The sequence below is a fragment of the Salmo salar genome, chromosome ssa18, assembly GCF_905237065.1.
Source record: "Salmo salar chromosome ssa18, Ssal_v3.1, whole genome shotgun sequence".
NCBI classification, from domain to species: domain Eukaryota; kingdom Metazoa; phylum Chordata; class Actinopteri; order Salmoniformes; family Salmonidae; genus Salmo; species Salmo salar.
Genome location: NC_059459.1, coordinates 13966510 through 13986570, shown reverse-complemented (window position 1 = coordinate 13986570; position 20061 = coordinate 13966510). Strand labels below are relative to the sequence as shown.

Below are 20061 nucleotides of genomic sequence, written 5' to 3'. Positions count from 1 at the left end.
ACTTGATTTATCCTAACTAAAGATGGATCAACCCTTACAAAAATGTCCATTAATTATAATCCACATAATAATTTGCATTTCTTGTTGCTGCAGACTTATTTTCCTGCTGTGAGAAACTGGTCAAATTATAATAGTACATCTGTACGTCAATAGCACTTATGCATAGATAATAAACAGAGAGTAGCAGCAGTGTAAAAAAATGAATAATAATAATAATTTATATGCTTGATGTTGGTAAATGTTAATCAAGTAACATCTATTAGTTTTATAGTTCAACCTCACAGTTGTTGTACTTCTTGTATCTCAGTCAGCAGTGTCACAACATAGTCCTTAAACCGCCTCAGTGCTTTTTTCTACTGCTTCAGGCAACCAACTTCTACCAGCTGTAATAAGCTAAAGTCCTTTCAAATTTAGTGACCATGATAGTGTTTTATCACGCACATGGACAGATTGTATATTCACGCCTGAGGAAGCATGCAGCGTTAAGAAGTGGTATTGGTTCACACTGTCCTGGAGTAGTCCTGGAGGAGTCGCTTGCTTTGCAGAAACTGTTAGAGGAGGTCACCGGAGATCAGCTATATTGACCTTTGGAGGCCTGTCATGCTCAATGCTGTTGATTGCTATTAACCCGCTCCACTGGGTACTAGTGCTGTAACGCCTGGCTCTGCTGGAGGCCAACAGATGCTCCAGGCTTGCTGCTCACTGAGGTATTACTCATGCCTGACCACACTCACTATTTATCCCCTAATGTTGTTTGAGTTTAAATGAATTAAAGCAATGTTTTAGTTTGAATACTTATGGGAAAGTTTGGATAGCTGTTTACACCGCTGCATAAATGTATTGGCGAACAGTATAGGGTGACAATTGGTTGCATCATGATTGGTGTTTCAATTGATTGAAGCCATGTTTGACGTACAGATGTACTATTATAATTTGACCAGTTTCTCACAGCAGGAAAATTATTCTGCAGCAACAAGAAATGCAAATTATTATGAGGATTATAATTAATGGACATTTTTGTAGGGGTTGATCCATTTTTAGTTAGGATAAATCAAGTCTGACTTTTTAAAGTGGAAATGACTGATTTAAGAAGCCTTTTTTTATTCTCTGTGACAACAGAGGGATCAAATTAAGATGGCACAGCTGTACTGTACAGTATTGGGTGATCATTTTGGGTGGATCATGATTGGTGTGAAAAATGTGAAGGTGGTAGTGTCTGAGACAGGGGGAACAGAGAGATAGAAAAAGGAAGGTTAGGGGTGTTAGGTTAACAGAGACTGACAGGCCTCTATGATTCTGCTCAGTGACGTGTGGCAGCCTGGCAGCAGGACCATGACATGGGCACTGTGGGGTCTGGGTAGACACTAGACAGGTGGGGGTGGGCCCTGTCCCTTTGGGGGTGCCCAGGCAGGGTGCCAGATGGGAGATGGTATGCCATGGAGCCTACCGACAGGAAACTGCCAGGGCCACGTTTGTTCCGCTGACAACCTGCATCTCAGCTCGACCTGGGCAAGCGTACATTCCTCAAAGTGATAGGCTTCAGAGGGGGCCTGTTACTCTCTCACACACATATACCCAAGACACACACACATTCTCTCCTTCTCTCTCACCTCTCGCTCTCTCTCTCTATTCCACCTTCTGTCCCCTTCTCCTGCGGTCTAGCGCGTACAATCTTTCTCGTTCTCCCTCTGTCTGTCTCGCCCCCCCCAGTCTTTATTCCTTCTTCCCGTAACTCCCGGTGAGGCGTGCAGGATTCCTCCCATGCTGAGGGGATTAAGAGCCTGGGAGGGCGTCAGGGATCTGATTGGCGAGGACCTGCTCTTGTTCCTATTGGATGGGCTTGGGACAGTGCAGCAGTGGTGGGCTCTCAGAGCCAACGAGGGATTGGACAGGACAACAGTGGGCACTACTGTGGTTGTGTAACTAACCTCAGATCCAGGGAGGGACATCCTTTAGCATCAGGTACGAGTTAGCGAGGGAATTCCACTGGTTTTTAGAGTTAGATTTCCACAGATTGACAGTCTCTAAGGGTTTTGAATCTGTGAAAAGCTTTGACCTTTGGAGCGAAGCACCGGCACTTAGAGAGGGTGGGAAAGTCAAACGCAGGCGACGCAGCGGAGCAAATGTTTGTCACACGCTCCCGTTGCATTTTATATCAGACACGCACTGCAGGGATGTCGACCATCTGAGGCAGCAGCGGAGGCGACACAGAGACAATCTGACTGTCAGCTTTGTCTCTCTCAAGGGTTCGATGGAAACACTCTACCAACCTTCTAATGTCCCGCACGCAGCACCTTTCTGTTGTTTACTCAGTAGACAACTCAGACTCCATTTAGAAATCAGGAAATGTGAAGGCCCGAGGAGCGTTTTCATGTTTTGTCTCACTCCTTCCTGCTCTTGTTTCCCACAGGTCCTGTGGCACCTGGACATCTTTCGCCGGAGCTTCCGGCAGCTGACCATACACAAGTGCATGGAGGACTCGTGTATCTTCTGTGCCCTGAAGGTAAGAGTCTAGACCTGTGGGTGGAGAGAGGATGGGGCTTGGGGTTGGAGGAGTTGATTCACTTACTCATGAATCCTTTCCAGGTAATGCCTTCCTAAGAATGCAGATAGAGGATGGTTATTTTGGTTTTGGACTGTTGCGTTGATTTTAACAGTAAATCTAGGAGTATTTTTCTCAAGTGACTTTTGTGGATTTAGCTGAGTGCCCCCAGAGAGATGGAGGACCATGCCTTTGAATGTGAACATGTGTATCTCAGCATGTGAATTGTCAGTAAGTAAGTAATCTACCCTGGTGTGGACAGGCAGTGGTTGGATGCCTGGACAGTGGTTATGGATTATGTACCATGGATCTCTCTCTGACTGTCAGACTCCTGAACAGCTAATCAAATGGCTACCCAGACTATTTGCATTGCCCCCCCCCCCTGGAATGCTGCTGCTACTCTCTGTTATTATCGATGCATAGTCACTTTAATAACTCTACCTACATGTTCATATTACCTCAATTACCTCGACACCGGTGCCCCTGCACATTGACACTGTACCGATAGCCCCTGTATACAGCCCTGCTATTGTTACGTACTGCTGCTCTTTAATCATTTGTTATTCTTATCTCTTACTTTTTTTGTGGCATTTTCTTAAAACTGCATTGTTGGTTACGGGCTTGTAAGTAAACATTTCACTGTAAGGTCTATACCTGTTGTATTCGGTGCATGTGACAAATACAATTTGATTTGATTTGATCTGGACAGACTGCTGAATGTAGATCATTGGCTTTAGCCAGCTCCCCCCCCCCCTCTTTTTTTATTATTGTCTCTCTATCTCCCTTACAGTCCCTCTTTCTCCCCCTTTCTCTCTCACTCTGCTCCCTCCAATCCCCCCTCTCTCATCACTCTTTCTTTTATTATTACATTCCATCTAATGTGCAGGAATGCCACTGGCACTCTCCATCAAACGTTCAATATCTCAGTTGGGAACGAGAGGCTCTCTCCTGTGCTTTCCCCTGTCCGTTTGTCTCTGTCGGTCTCTCTGTCTGTGAGGAGTGTGACGGACTCAACGGTTCTCTCTCTGCTTCACCGCGATGGTCCGTCTCGCTGTCTTAACGTGTCCGTGACCGCCTCCTTCTCACTGTGACCAATGACTATTCTATATATCTCACCATGACCGTGTATTTCTGTCTGAGTGTGGTCTATCTAACTTAGATGTTACGCAGTACTGGACTCTTTGTCTGGCGTTCCACATCCCTGTCTGATTGTCTGTTTCTTTATCTGGCTGGCAGAACCAGACTAGCTTTGCCTCTATGCTACTTTCATTATACCACAAGACTCATCCTGAGGGCCAGAAGTTATTTCTTTTCCTGGTTTGAGTCGTTGATTCGATCTTAATGAGGAGGTGTCACGAACTCACACACACCCGAGGTGACAGTCGAGGCTGCGCAAATGCCTTTTGAGTGGCTGCAGGATGGCACTTCACACACTCAGCCGTGTGGGATTTGTTACCCCCAAATGCAGATTTAATGAGCTCTTGTGAATCTGAGTGGTGTGATCTGCGATGCATTAGGGCTGCAGGGCCATCAGAGGGGTTTGATGGTGACATTTGAAGGCATTTCTGATTCCTTTGTGGGTCTGTGGCAGGCAGGCAGGCAGGCAGGCAGGCAGGCAGGCAGGCAGGCAGGCATGGCTTAGAGCAGCTGAATCTGGCCAGCTGGCAGGACTTGGAGAGTGAAAGAGCCCTGTGGGTTCAACGAGGCCATCCTTTTAGCTACTGGTTAACTAGGTCTGGTCCTTTTGACTGTGACAGGTTAGCTGGTTTCACACTCCTGTCTACTGTACCTCAGTGTGAGTCATAGTCATTGTAGGCTTAAGTGTACTTCTGCTGCTCCCTCTGCACTTTCTCTCTCTCTTTCGCTCCATCTCCCCCACCCTCCTCTGCTTTTTCTTTCTCTTACTCCATCTCTCTCTCTCTCCCGTTCTCTCTCCCCCACTGCTCTCTCCATCTCTCCCTATGCTCCCTTTCCATTTTCCTCCCTCTCTCCTCTCTTTCTCTCCCTCTCTCTTGATGTTTCAGCCTTATCAGAATTCACCAGGGCTCATTTGAGGGGTCGATTACAGGGCATTTCTGCCAGGCATTTAATTTGAGAAGAATTATTAGGCTATGATCATTTATCCTCTCCCCACTTCTTTCTCTGCCGCTCCTGTTCTCTCTCCCTTACCTCACCCACCTCTTCTCTTCTCCTCTCGCTCGCTCTCCTCCTTGCGCAAGATAAATTGAGGTGCAGCGGCTGGGAAAACGTGTGTATGTGTGTGCGCGTGCGTGCGTGCGTGCACAACTGCATGCACACCTGTGGGTGTTTGTGTGCCTGCATGTGTCTGTGTTTGCTTTCCCAATAAACACTCACATTGTTCAGGGTGTTTTTTGATTGAGGAAACAAAAAGGCATTATAATGGGCCATCTTCTCTCAGTAAGTCTAGGTTGTGTTATGAGATTAGTCCATTCGTAAGGATGTCTTGCACCTGAACGTGTCATGCCCTGGTGAATACCTGAATACTCGGAGGCAGTACAGTGACAGTGGGAAGTACAAAGCTATAATACTTTCCCCTATGGCTGTTAACTCGTATGTTTTACATTATGGCTGTGATAAAGTGTTAGGGTTAAAGGGATAATCCACCCCCAGAAATAAAAATCATAAAACTCCTGTCAATTTGGTGAAGGCCTATGTTCTATCCGTGGGTAAAATACAATCTTCCCTCCGTGGTTTAACTTCCAAGTGGTCCGCCTGTGAAAATCAGGAAATCGTGTAGGAACCTGTCATAGCTATATAATTCTCATCACTGGAGATACTGGATTACACACTATCCCATTTTATAACGCTTTTAAAACAATTACCTGCACTCTAGATCACCCAATCAACCAATAGATGGTATGGCCATGGTTGTCTAGGACACATCTGTCCATTAATATCGTCATGACAAATTATAGATTTCGCTTAGATGTACTCAATCTAAACAGTGTACTAAATTATTCACCTCCGTTTGTCCTTCAAGTACCATGTTGCAATTTGCCCTGTCTGTAGGAAACACAGATGTTACAGAAAGGAGGAGATAGTAATTCCATTGGGCAATGAATAGAGAAACGCCCCACCCAACTGACTGTCGACCAATCGCATGCACGTTGTCATGCTGCGTCACGCGGTTGCTAAGCTAATCATCACACAATCCGATTCTAATGGAGTTTCCCCATCTCAAAATGATCTCTGTTGGAAAAAATGTAATGCTGCTCTCGCTCTGGGCAGAGACTCCATTTATATCTCAGTGTAAGAAATGAACTATAAGTTGAACTTGGTGACAAATTGATTTAGGCGATTTTACAGCTAGTTAGCTACTTCACATGCTGATATTGACTTTGTTATTATTGTGTGTATGTTTTCTAGCTAGCTACCTAGCTAGCCAGCCAGCCCAGGGAGAGAGAGAACATTGCATTTTGCGTTTTGTAGTAGACTTGAGCTGCAATAGATTTCCAAAAACGATTTTCACAGGTTTGTACTAATCTTGTTCTTACGACAAAATGAAACATTTGTTCCAAATGTTTTTCTCTCCACATATTAGTGTTATTTAACACTGTTTAACACTGTTAATAATAGGAATTAGTGGTTTGGGGTGGATTATCCCTTTAAGGCGGCTGCAGGCTTCCCATCAGAAACAGTTTGGAACAGTTTGTGCTTATATTATGATTACATTTTGTGACGTTTTGTTCGTTTTCGTATTCTACAAGTTTTTGTTCTGGCTGTTCGTGCACACGCCATTTTTTTCTCGAGGCAAGCCGAAGTCGGTAGCCAAAGTCTACGCCCCTTTGTCTGTGATTGGTCAACAGTAGGGATTCTTCAATGAAGTGTTTGTTGTCATTCAACGAGAGACAACTCTTTTTCATGCACATTTTGTCACTTGAGAAATTCTGCACTAAACATCTTAGTTAGATGTAAAATTGTCGACTAAGATCTCCTCGGCAAAAACGTCAAAAATAATGACAGATTTCTTGAGTTATCTTTATTTTGAGTAAGTGTATACTGGTTACGTCGTCTTAAGATGTACAAACAGTACTAATAGCCGCTTTTATCTTGTTTTTCAAGCGGCCTGATTCACACAGTTTCCTCTGAACAGTTGATGTTGAAATTAACTCTGTGGATCATTTATTTGGGCAGCAATTTCTGAGGCTGGTAACTCTACTGAACTTATCCTCTGCAACAGAGGTAACTCTGGGTCTTCCTTTCCTGTGGCGGTTCTCATGAGAGCCAGTTTCATCATAGCGCTTGATGGTTATTTGCGACTGCACTTGAAGAAACTTTCAAAGTTCTTGAAGTTTTCTGCATTGACTGACCTTCATGTCTTAAAGTAATGATGGAATATCGTTTCTCTTTGCTTATTTGATATGTTCTTGCCATAATACGGACTTGGTCTTTTACCCCTACCTTGTCACAACACAACTGATTGCCTCAAATGCATTAAGAAGGAAATAAATTCCACTAATTAACTTTTAACAAAGCACACCTGTTAATTGAAATTAATTCCATGAAGCTGGTTGAGAGAATGCCAAGAGTGTGCAAAGCAGTCATCAAGGCAAAGGGTAGCTACTTTGAAGTATCTCAAATATAAAATATATTTTGATTTGTTTAACACTCTTTTGGTTACTACTTGATTCCATGTTTTATTTCATAGATTTCATGTCTTTAATATTATTATGCAATGTATAAAATAGTAAAAATAAAGAAAAACCCTTGAATGAGTGGGTGTGTCCAAACTTTTGACTGGTACTGTAGATAAACTATTTTGCTAAATAGTATACAGCTTATCATGAGGTATTCTAACTCAGGCTCAACTAACTCAGGCTCAAGTTTCAAGATGATCCGATTTAAGGTGTTTTACAAAAACGTTCCTAAAAAACTTTATGGATGTTACATTGCCTGTCAGTCACCCCTTCTATCTATGCAACACTGTAGAACATGCAAACAAAACTCAAGACACTTAATTCGGTCTGTATTGCTTCATCTTCATAACTTACACTGGGGAACAGCCGTGAGTGGAAAAACAAGCTCCGTGAGCCCTTTCTTAAGATTAAATATTTTTGATTGAAAAGCCTTTTTTGAGACTCGGCATCCTACTCTGTAATGGACAAAATTCATATAATTTCCTACGTAAACTGGTCAAATAAAACCTGAACTCCAACTTATAGGCCCTAAGGATAGATGTGAACGTAGTTTCATTCGGAAATGAACTTTATTTGTGGATAGTCAGATTGACTTTCCCATGGAATTGCCCATATACCGATCAACAGTATATTTATTCTAAGGATGAAGACTTTGTTAAATTGTTTTTTCCGTCATCACTCGACTAACAATACCCCATAATGACAAAGCAAAAACTGTTTTTTAGAAATTTTTGCAAATTTATAAACTAAAAATTAACATATCACATTTACACAAGTATTCAGACCCTTTACTCAATACTTTGTCGAAGCACCTTTGGCAGCGTTTACAGCCTCAAGTCTTCTTGGGTGATGCAACAAGATTGGCACACCTGTATTTGGGGACTTCCTCCCATTCTTCTTTGCAGATCCTCTCAAGCTCTGTCAGGTTGGTTCAATCCTGTTCATGTCCGGGCTCTGGCTGGGCCACTCAAGGACGTTAAGAGACTTGTCCCGAAGCCACTCCTGTGTTGTCTTGGCTGTGTGCTTAGGGTTGTTGTCCTGTTCAAAGGTGAACCTTCGCCCCAGTCTGAGGTGCTGATTGCTCTGGAGCAGATTTTCATCATGGATCTCTCTGTACTTTGCTCTGTTCAACTTTCCCTCTATCCTGACTAGTCTCCCAGTCCCTGTCGTGGAAAAACATCCCCACAGCATGATGCTTTCACCACCATGCTTCACCATAGGGATGGTGCCAGGTTGCCTCCAGACGTGACGCTTGGCATTCAGGCCAAAGAGTTCAATCTTGGTTTCATCAGACCAGAGAATCTTGTTTCCCATGGTCTGAGAGTCCTTCAGGTGCCTTTTGGCAAACTACTAGTGGGCTGTTATGTGCCTTTTACTGAGGAATGGCTTCCATCTGGCCGCTCTACCATAAAGGCCTGATTGGTGGAATGCTGCAGAGATGGTTGTCCTTCTGTAAGGTTCTCCCATCTCCACTGAGGAACTCTGGAGCTCTGTCAGAGTGACCATCGGTTTCTTGGTCACCTCCCTGACTAAGGCCTTTCTCCCCCGATTGCTCAGTTTGGCCAGGCGGCCAGCTCTAGGAAGTGCCTTGGTGGATCCAAACAAGCTTGGTTTTTGCTCAGCCATACAATGTCAACTGTGGGACCTTATATAGACAGGTGTGTGGCTTTCCAAATCATGTGCAATCAATTTAATTTACCACAGGTGGACTCCATTCAAGTTTTAGAAAAATCTCAAGGATGATCAATGTAAACAGGATGCACCTGAGCTCAGCTTCGAGTCGCATAGCAAAGAGCCTGAATACTTATGTAAATAAGGTATTTCTGTTTTTTATATTGAATACATTTGCAAAAACTTCTAAAAACGTGTGTTTTGCTTTTTCATTGTGGGGTATTGTGTGTAGATTGCTGATGATTATTAATATTTTTTTGTTGAAAAAGTCAAGCGGTCTGAATACTTTTCGAATGCACTGTATGTGAACCCTGTGAATTTGTCAATCAATAAATCAAATGTATTTATGAAGCCCTCCTTACATCAGCCTAAAACCCCAAACAGAAAGAAATGCAGGTGTAGAAGCACGGTGGCTCGGAAAAACTCCCTAGAAAGGCCAGAACCTAGGAAGAAACCTAGAGAGGAACCAGGCTATGAGGGGTGGCCAGTCCTCTTCTCGCTGTGCCGGGTGGAGATTATAACAGAACATGGCCAAGATGTTCAAATGTTCATAGATGACCAGCAGGGTCAAATAATAATAATCACTGTGGTTGTAGAGGTTGAAACAGGTCAGCACCTCAGGAGTAAATGTCAGTTGGCTTTTCATAGCCGATCATTCAGAGTCTCTAGAGAGTTGAAAACAGCAGGTCTGGGACAAGGTAGCACGTCCAGTGAACAGGTCAGGGTTCCATAGCCGCAGGCAGAACAGTTGAAACTGGAGCAGCAGCACGACCAAGTGGACTGTGGACAGCAAGGGGTCATCAGGCAAAGTTGTCCTATAATTTCTTTGTACAATTCCTTTTACTCCAGATAGTGTTAATGTTATTGACCATGCTGTGTTATTGTCTCTTGTTGTTTCTAGAGTATCTTTGCCCAGTTCCAGTTCAGCAGTGAGAAGGTGCTGCCGTCTGACGCGCTCCGCAGCGCCCTGGCCAAGACCTTCCAGGACGAACAGCGCTTCCAGCTGGGCATCATGGACGACGCTGCAGAGTGCTTCGTAAGAGACAACCCTCCCCCACACTTCCTCTCTCACCTCCCTTATTCCTCCATACTTACTTACCTTATCCCCCACTTCCCCACGTGCATTAACCTTCATTCTTCCACCCCTGCTTATTTTTTTGATATACATCTACAGTTGAAGTCGAAAGTTTACATACACTAAGGTTGGAGTCATTAAAACTCGTTTTTCAACCACTCCACAAATTTCTAGTAATTTTTCCAACAATTGTTTACAGACAGATTATTTCGCTTATAATTCCCTGTATCACAATTCCAGTGGGTCAGAAGTTTACATATACACTAAGTTGACTGTGCCTTTAAACAGCTTGGAAAATTCCAGAAAATGATGACATGGCTTTAGAAGCTTCTGATAGGATAATTGACATCATTTGAGTCAATTGGAGGTGTACCCGTGGATGTATTTCAAAGCTTACCTTTAAACACAGTGCCTCTTTGCTTGACATCATGGGAAAATCAAAAGAAATCAGCCAAGACCTCAGAAAAAAATTGTAGACCTCCACAAGTCTGGTTCATCCTTGGGAGCAATTTCCAAATGTCTGAAGGTACCACGTTCATCTGTACAAACAATAGTACGCAAGTATAAACACCATGAGACCACGTAGCCGTCATACCGCTCAGGAAGGAGACGCGTTCTGTCTCCTAGAGATGAATGTACTTTGGTGCGAAAAGTGCAAATCAATCCCAGAACAACAGCAAAAAACCCTGTGAAGATGCTGGAGGAAACGGGTACAAAAGTTTCTATATCCACAGTAAAACGAGTCCTATATCGACATAACCTGAAAGGCCGCTCAGCAAGGAAGAAACCACTGCTCCAAAACTGCCATAAAATAGCCAGACTGCGGTTTGCAACTGCACATGGGGACAAGATCGTACTTTTTGGAGAAATGTCCTCTGGTCTGATGAAACAAAAATAGAACTGTTTGGCCATAATGACCATCGTTATGTTTGTAAGAAAAAGGGGGAGGCTTGCAAGCCAAAGAACACATCCCAACCGTGAAGCATCGGGGTGGCAGCATCATGTTGTGGGGGTGCTTTGCTGCAGGAGGGACTGGTACACTTCACAAAATAGATGACATCATTAGGATGGAAAATTATGTGGATATATTGAAGCAACATCTCAAGACATCAGTCAGGAAGTTAACCTGTTAAGGACATATGCCTGCGGAACCCCTAGCCAACAGCCAATGTCATCGCACGGCGCGAAATACAAAGCCAACTAAAATACCACAATTCAATTTTCTCAAACAATCAACTATTTTACACCATTTTAAAGACAAGACTCTCGTTATTCTAACCACATTGTCCAATTTCAAAAAGGCTTTACAGAGAAAGCAAAACATTAGATTATGTCAGGAGAGTACCCTGCCAAAAATAATCACACAGCCATTTTCAAAGCAAGCATATATGTCACAAAAACCAAAACCACAGCTAAATGCAGCACTAACCTTTGATGATCTTCATCAGATGACACTCCTAGGACATTATGTTATACAATACATGCATGTTTTGTTCAATCAAGTTCATATTTATATCATAAACCAGCTTTTTACATTAGCATGTGATGTTCAGAACTAGCATACCCACCGCAAACTTCCGGTGAATTTACTAAATTACTCACGATAAACGTTCACAAAAAACATAACAATTATTTTAAGAATTATAGATACAGAACTCCTTTATGCAATCGCGGTGTCAAATTTTAAAATAGCTTTTCGGCGAAAGCACATTTTGCAATATTCTGAGTAGATAGCTCGGCCATCACAGGCTAGCTAATTTGACACCCACCAAGTTTGGTGCTCACTAAACTCAGAATTACTATAAGAAAAATTGGATTACCTTTGCTGTTCTTCGTCAGAATGCACTCCCAGGACTTCTACTTCAACAACAAATGTTGTTTTGGTTCGAAATAATCCATAGTTATATTGAAATAGCTCCGTTTTGTTCGTGCGTTGAGGTCACTATCCGAAGGGTGACGCGCGAGCGCATTTCGTGACAAAAAAAATTCTAAATATTCCATAACCGTACTTCGAAGCATGTCAAACGCTGTTTAAAATCAATTTTTATGCTATTTTTCTCGTAAAATAGCGATAATATTCCAACCGGGCGACGTTGTCTATCCAAATCTACTAATTATATGCGTATTCTAGTTTTTGGGCAGGAGTAGTAACCAGATGAAATCGGGTACGTTTTTTTATCCGGACGTGAAAATACTGCCCCCTATCCCAAACAGGTTAAAGCTTGGTCGCAAATGGGTCTTCCAAATGGACAATGACCCCAAGCATACTTCCAAAGTTGTGGCAAAATGGCTTAAGGACAACAAAGTCAAGGTATTGGAGTGGCCATCACAAAGCTCTGACCTCAATCCTATAGAAAAGTTGTGGACAGAACTGAAAGAACGTGTGCGAGCAAGGAGGCCTACAAGCCTGACTCAGTTACACCAGCTCTGTCAGGAGGAATGGGCCAAAATTCACCCAACTTATTGTGGGAAGCTTGTGGAAGGCTACCTGAAACGTTTGACCCAAGTTAAACAATTTAAAGGCAATGCTACCAAATACTAATTGAGTGTATGTAAACTTCAGACCCACTGGGAATGTGATGAAAGAAATAAAAGCTGAAATAAATCATTCTCTCTACTATTATTCTGACATTTCACATTCTTAAAATAGACCCACTGGGAATGTGATGAAAGAAATAAAAGCTGAAATAAATCATTCTCTCTACTATTATTCTGACATTTCACATTCTTAAAATAAAGTGGTGATCCTAACTGACCTAAGACAGGGAATTGTTACATGGATTAAATGTCAGGAATTGTGAAAAACTGTGTTTAAATGTATTTGGCTAAGGTGTATGTAAACTTCTGAATTCAACTGTATACAGAAACAGAAGAGTTAAGAGATCAGCTAAAAGGGATCTCATATCTAAATGCTGTATGTTGAAACCAGACATTTGCAGTAGCATAACATTTACAAAACAGTGGCAGAGTCACTATTTTCTTTGGCAGAACAAAGGAAAGGTTTGGGAAGTGTTTTTCACTTTGGGAAGCTGCAGTGCAGAGTTCTGTACAGGGCCTTTTCCTGATCCCACCGACAGTAAGCAGAGTCCACCTGGTTTCCAAACTACCACAAAGAAACAAACGAGCCTGTGCTCCTCCACTGGCCATCCCTCCTTCTCCCCTCTCAGAGGTGCATGATTGTAAAGAATCATTTATTTCCTCCTCACCAGCTAATCTTATAAGCAATGCCATTGGGCAGCCAGCCAGAGGATTGTTCCTTACCCTGTATCACTATCTGGGCCTGTTCTCTCCTCTCCACCTCTTCCTTCTCTCCTATCTCTCCTCTCTCACCCTCTTCTGCTTGTTTAGCAGCCCTTATGTTCTGCTGACAACCGGGAACATACAAAAACTGCAACTTGGGTGTTTTTTTTTATGTGTATTATTCGAGGTGTTTGGCTGCGGCTGAGGTCCGGAGGCAGTGAGATGGTGGGTGCGGGGCAGATGCTAACTGTACACTGGACCCTCCCCGTGGAGACCCTCTCTCTGCGGTGCTGCAGTTAGAGTGATCAATCAACCAGTAAATTATCCCAGTATAACCAACCAGAGCCTCTGTGCTTCACTGGACTCCAGTGATTTTTTCAAAAGGATATTTTCATTGTGTGTTGGTTTTGTCATGACGTAGTAGTGTGATTAAGTAAAAACATATATGTGGACAAGCACACACACACTTCCGTACATGCACAATTACACACAAAAAAAAACGGGCATACCGCTAACGTGACTGTCTCTACCTGTTGCCCCCACAGGAGAATATTCTAATGCGGATCCATTTCCACATCTCAGACGAGACCAAAGAAGACATCTGCACAGCCAAGCACTGCATCCCACACCAGAAGTTTGCCATGACACTCTTCGAACAGGTCAGCACAAACACAAGCATCAGTACAAATACAAGCCGAAGTAACTGCTTTATATTATCACAGTCAATCAAAACATTTTTAATCTCAGAATTGATCCGCCCATCCATTTCTATTTTAATTAACTGAAGTGAAGCCATCTCTGCTTATCATAGTCGCGTAACTTGATGTGTGTGTGTGTTTGCAGTGTGTGTGCAGCAGCTGTGGGGCCTCCTCTGACCCACTGCCCTTTATTCAGATGGTGCACTACATCTCCACCACCTCCCTCTGGTAAGTAACCCTCTGACTGGGGAAACAGCACTGAGCCGACTGGTTCTGACTGGGACTGACTAGCTCTGACTGGTACTAACTAGTGTTCTGACTGGTACTGACTAGTGTTCTGACTGAGACTTACTAGCTCTGACTGGTACTAACTAGTGTTCTAACTGGTACTGACTAGTGTTCTGACTGGTACTAACTAGTGTTCTGACTGGTACTGACTAGTGTTCTGACTGAGACTTACTAGCTCTGACTGGTACTAACTAGTGTTCTAACTGGTACTGACTAGTGTTCTGACTGAGACTGACTAGCTCTGACTGGTACTAACTAGTGTTCTGACTGGTACTAACTAGTGTTCTGACTGGGACTGACTAGTTCGGACTAATGTTCAGATTTGTCTTCAGGGGTTCTGGTGGACTCTAACAAGTTCTGAGTAGTTCTAACTTGTTTGGTTAGATATGACTCATACCCTGCAGTTAATTAACTAACACCATACATAGGGCCACATTAGGTGCATACTTTTATTCAAAAGTGAAAATTTAAGGGCACCAATTGAAATATGCTCCTTTTACTTCATGAATAGACAATACAATGAAAAGCCTTTTTCAGTCTCTTTTACGCTGAGCAGAGCAGAAAATGAACACTCTTTCGGCCCAGAGACATAAATTACAACATTGTGACCGAAAATGCTTTCTTTCTCCTCTGCTAAATAGAATTAACACGCCAGGTTGATATCAGGTCACCTAGGAATGGGAAATAGCGCTCTTATTCTTGGGGTTAGGAGCTGTCAGCAACACCTCTCTGGGCTGTGGGAGGAGAATCATCCCTCCGTTAGGCTACAGACTAGCTGTAGTGAACCAGGGGCCGCCTGCCTGCCCAGCCTGCCCGCCCGCCTACGTCTCCAGCTGTGTGCTGTAGCCAGTCAACCCAGAGGGCTTGTTATGCTATGAGCAAACTTCTTATGCAAAAGTTATGAAATGTCTCCATTCATATTTCATGACATGAGTCTGGTATTTGTTCTGTATGGGCTCTATCTGATTCTTCAACGCTCTTCTGGCCCAGATATAAGCCCAAAATCCCCCAACACAAGCCTCTCTCTCTCTCTCTCTCTCTCTCTCTCTCTCTCTCTCTCTCTCTGTCTTAGAGAAACACACACATACACAAACACACTCTCCACGAACCCCTCAGAGGAGTGTGCTGTATCCTGACAACGGTTTATTTGCCAATAACAAAGGTCTGTCTCCTGAGACCTAGTCATCTCTCCTGCACCAGAGCACAGAGCAAACCTACAGTGTAACCCTGGAGCGTCTGGAGTGTGCACCTCTATAGGTGGAGAGATCTCCCCAGAGACCTGGAGAGAATGGGAAGGGACAAAGACTCACCTTGTAGATGAGTGCCCTGCAGTGAAGGGCAGTGCTGTCTCACATGAACAGTAGCAGCAGTGTTAAGGCCGTGGCTGTATTGTCTGTCTTTTAATACAATGTCTTTATTGAAAACTTTTTTTTTATCGAAAAGTGACTTACATTTAACACGCTCTGTATATGTGGCCCATGACTCACACCCACAATCCCGGTGTTGCAAGGACTAGATGTCTGAGTGAGTGTCGTCTCATACTGTCGATGTCTGAGTGTCAGTGTTCTGTGTGTTTCTGCTACAGTAACCAGGCAGTGAGGATGTTGGAGTGTAGAGACAAGCCCACACCAGACATGTTTGGAGAGTTGCTCCGCAACGCTAGCACTGTGGGAGACCTACGCAACTGTCCGGTGAGTTTCGCAAAGGCGATATTGTAACCTATGAGGTGCATCCTAGACGTGATTATACTAGCACACTATACATTACCATACCATAGACCAGGGTTTCCCAGCCACCGGGCTCCGGACTGGTACCGGGCCACTGGCCCTGGGTATAAAAATAAGAATATAGATTTCCCCCCCCCCAGCACATGGGACAGTAATCAATTAACTCGCCGCAGCCCATTCTGCAAGCCAGTCACACTTTTCTTACTCCCTGAAGCATAGAAAAAAGACTAACCCACGACACGTGCTGATTGGATGAACTGGACACACATCAAGTCTCTTACATTCTGTCAGTAGCCACCTAAACATGTCAGTGCCAGAGTGCCGTTGTAGTTACAGTCTCAAGTTTACATGGACATGAATAATATGCAATTTCCAAAAACATGATTGTGACAGCGTTCTACACTGAACAAATATATAAACACAAAACATGTGAAATTTTGTCCCATGTTTCATGAGCTGAAATAAAAGATCCCAGAAATGTTCCGTACTCACAAAAGCTTATTTCTCACATACCTGTTAGTGAGCATTTCTCCTTTGCCAAGATAATCCATCCACCTGACTGGTGTGGCATATCAAGAAGCTGATTAAACAACATGTGCATTACACAGGTGCACCTTGTGCTGGGGACTATAAAAGGCCACATTAAAATGTGCAGTTTTGTCACACAACACAATGCCACAGATGTCTCAAGTTTTGAGGGAGCGCGCAACTGGCATGCTGACTGCAGGAATGTCCACCAGAGCTGTTGCCAGAGAATGTAATGGTCATTTCTCTATCTTAAGCTGCCTCCAACGTCATTTTAGAGAATTTGGCAGTATGTCCAACCAGCCTCACAACTGCAGACCACGTGTATGGCCTCATGTGGGCGAGCGGTTTTCTGATGTCAATGTTGTGAACAGAGTGCCCTATGTTGGTGGTGGGGTTATGGTATGGGCAGGCACAAGCAATGGACAATGAACACAATTGCATTTTATTGAGATACGTGAGGAGATCCTGAGGTCCATTGTCATGCCATTCATCCGCCACCATCACCTCATGTTTCAGCATGATAATAGACGGCCCCATGTCGAAAGGATCTGTACACAATTCCTGGAAGCTGAAAATGTCCCAGTTCTTCCATGGCCTGCAGACTCACCAGACATGTCACCCATTGAGCCTGTTTGGGATGCTCTGGATTGACATGTACGACGGCGTATTCCAGTTCCCGCCAATATCTAGCAACTTCGCACAGCCATTGAAGAGGAGTGGGACAACATTCCACAGGCCATAATCAACAGCCTGACGAACTCTATGCGAAGGAGATGTGTCTCACTGCATGAGGCAAATGGTGGTCACACCAGATACTGACTGGTTTTCTGATCCACAGGTATCTATGACCAACAGATGCATATCTATATTCAAAGTCATGTGAAATCCATAGATTAGGGCCTAATGAATTTATTTAAATTGACTGATTTCCTTTTATGAACTGTAACTCTAAAATGATTGAAATTGTTGCATATTGCGTTTATATTTTTGTTCAGTGTCTATTGCATTTATATTCACCACATATTATTGCTTATGGTGGTGAAAATGTTCTGATTATTAATTTCTTGTAGCCACCTTTTGGGGGATTATTCAGTCAATGAAAATAACTGTACTCTCACACAAATGCATGCTCAGACACACAATCTAGCTGAGGCTTGTATTGAGTGTGGGCCGACTGGTTCAGCGGAACTCCATGGCTTCTAGAGTGGCAGTAAACAACATTCGAAGGTCAGCCAAGCACACAGTCCTCAGTGCTCCGACTGTAATATCTCTGGGTTAGACACTGAACTGAAAGGACCAGGGGGGCTCAACATGAGCAGCTCAAAGTATTAGCTTTGAAAATTTCAACCACATGAAATCTCCCAGTCAAACATTACTCCTATTATTCATGTACTCCCTCACAGCTTTGTCTTATCAAACATTAAACCCTCTAAAGTCCCGTAAGGTGAACACTAGAGTCTACATATATCTAACGAGCTCCCACAATGTTGTACAATTAAAGACATTTTTCAGAACTGTATTTTTTTTCTCAGTAAGTATTGGCTGACTCTGAGGCTTCTACCGCTGGTCTGTGTGTGAGAAACCCCAGTGCTCTCATGTGCTGTGAGAAAGTCTCCTCTGTTTATGGCAAATTTGGCGTGTGCACAGTCGCTGCCTTCAGGGGGCCTTCCGCCTGCCTGTTTCCAGCCTCACTTCTGGGAAACGAGGTCAAGATGGCAGGTGCATGCGGTGACATGCGTCCCTCTCCCACGCATACAAACGCACACACACACACACACACACCGCTCTGGCCAGAATCAGCTCTATGAAAGGAATCCTGTGGTAAACCTTCTCTTAAGGAACTCCACATGCTCCTGGACCCAGTGTAAAGGACGGTTGGCTCTCTGTGACAGGCATAGAAGTGACACTTGAATTGGGGGATGTCATTGTCAGGACTTGGCCTACAGCCAGCTGACCTTTTCAGACACAGCTCACTGTGAGTGCTGCCTTGAAATGAACCATCGTCAACGCTGAACTAGCTAAATGGATAAAGATCACTGTCCACTCAGTATGTAATGAGTCATGGTAGACTTTGCTTTAGGATTTCTTTGTTTGTTAGAGGATTTTGTGTTTATATTTGTGATTTATTACGCTCAATTTACCGTCTGCCTCTCCCACCTCTTCACGCGGACTTTTCTTCCCTCTCTCTCCTCCTTCCCTCCTGTCTTTCTCCCTCCCTCCCTGCTTCAGAGTAACTGTGGGGAGAAGCTGCGTATCCGTCGGGTGCTGATGAACTCTCCAGAGATCATCACCATAGGTCTGGTGTGGGACTCTGACCACTCAGACCTGGCAGAGGACGTTATCCACAGCCTGGGCACCTGCCTGCGCCTGGGGGATGTAAGACACACACACACACACACACACACACACACACACACACACACACACACACACACACACACACACACACACACACACACACACAGACACACAGACACACAGAGAGAGACACACACACACACACAGAGAGAGACACACACACACACACACACACACACACACACAGAGACACACACACTCACTCTTACAGTTTCCTTTACAAGATGCCACAAGGTTAGGCTGTACTGGGTTTGCATATGCTGTAATGTGTCTAGCCTCTAACACCAGAGTGGTTAAAAAGAAGTCTGATGTCTCTATACTCTGACTCAGTGGTAAACACACAAGTCAGGCACCATCTCCCATCTCTATTGAATCTTTCATGGTGTTTACCGGCTGTAAAAGCTAGCTAACCTTTGAGAACCTCTGGAGAGTTGTGTTGTGATCTGATACCAACATTCCTGATGTCTGTTTGGATACCCTGGGCCTCAGTTAATGTAAATGTATGACAGGCAAAGTATATTATGGATTATATTTACTGTAAGGGCCTAATTTGTTACTGACCTTGTGACTTGACCAGGAAAAATTACATTAACCCACATCTGTTTTTGATGTACAGTATTGCAGTATTTTGAATGTCCTTATGGGGCTGAATATCAGTGCATCCATCTGTCCTCTCCCTGTTCCTCACAGCTCTTCTACAGAGTGACTGATGACAAAGCCAAGCAGGCAGAGCTCTACCTGGTGGGCATGGTGTGTTACTACGGCAAGCACTACTCCACCTTCTTCTTCCAGACCAAGATACGCAAGTGGATGTACTTTGACGACGCACATGTCAAAGAGGTAAAAAAACAAATACCAAATCGACCCGGGTGAATGGCTCCGGAAGTTGCCCTTATCCACAGATCTAGGATTACTTTAACCCTAACCATAACCATTATGATGAACAAAATATCTGACCCTGTGTCAGTGGTTAGGGGCAACTTTTACCTACTCTGTGTTAGGCATGGGCATGAGTAATCGAGTACTCGAACGGGCGTCAAAGCTCAATCTTTAACCAGGGATCAAATCATTTTCAAATACTGTGAAACTATTTGGTGGAATGTGCTTTGTGGCTGCCTGAACGGGCAAGTAAAATTCTGTCTTGAAGACAATGTTAATTTGCTTTACATCACACAGTTCTTCTCCCTAAATTATATTTCCCCTCTGTGTCTCATTCACTCAATTGTGTTCCGACCACTCCCTACGCTCGCGCGTGCTGAGTGCGCACACAAGCTCC

The 20061-nt window shown here is 43.7% G+C and overlaps 1 protein-coding gene across 7 annotated transcripts in view; it reads left to right on the top strand.

Annotated features, from left to right (window-relative positions):
• The window catches only part of LOC106576704 (inactive ubiquitin carboxyl-terminal hydrolase 54), a 106127-nt gene that overhangs the window by 66136 nt on the left and 19930 nt on the right, over positions 1–20061 (top strand). For 6 of the 7 annotated variants that reach the window (XM_045700767.1, XM_045700766.1, XM_014154022.2 and 3 more), the window contains 7 exons: positions 2411–2503; positions 9773–9907; positions 13732–13845; positions 14030–14112; positions 15758–15863; positions 18657–18803; positions 19476–19625. In XM_045700767.1, coding sequence (XP_045556723.1) covers positions 2411–2503; positions 9773–9907; positions 13732–13845; positions 14030–14112; positions 15758–15863; positions 18657–18803; positions 19476–19625 — 828 coding nt within the window. Of the gene's footprint in view, positions 1–1899; positions 1963–2410; positions 2504–9772; positions 9908–13731; positions 13846–14029; positions 14113–15757; positions 15864–18656; positions 18804–19475; positions 19626–20061 lie in introns of those variants that run through there. The other variant, XM_014154028.2, reaches the window with a different exon arrangement.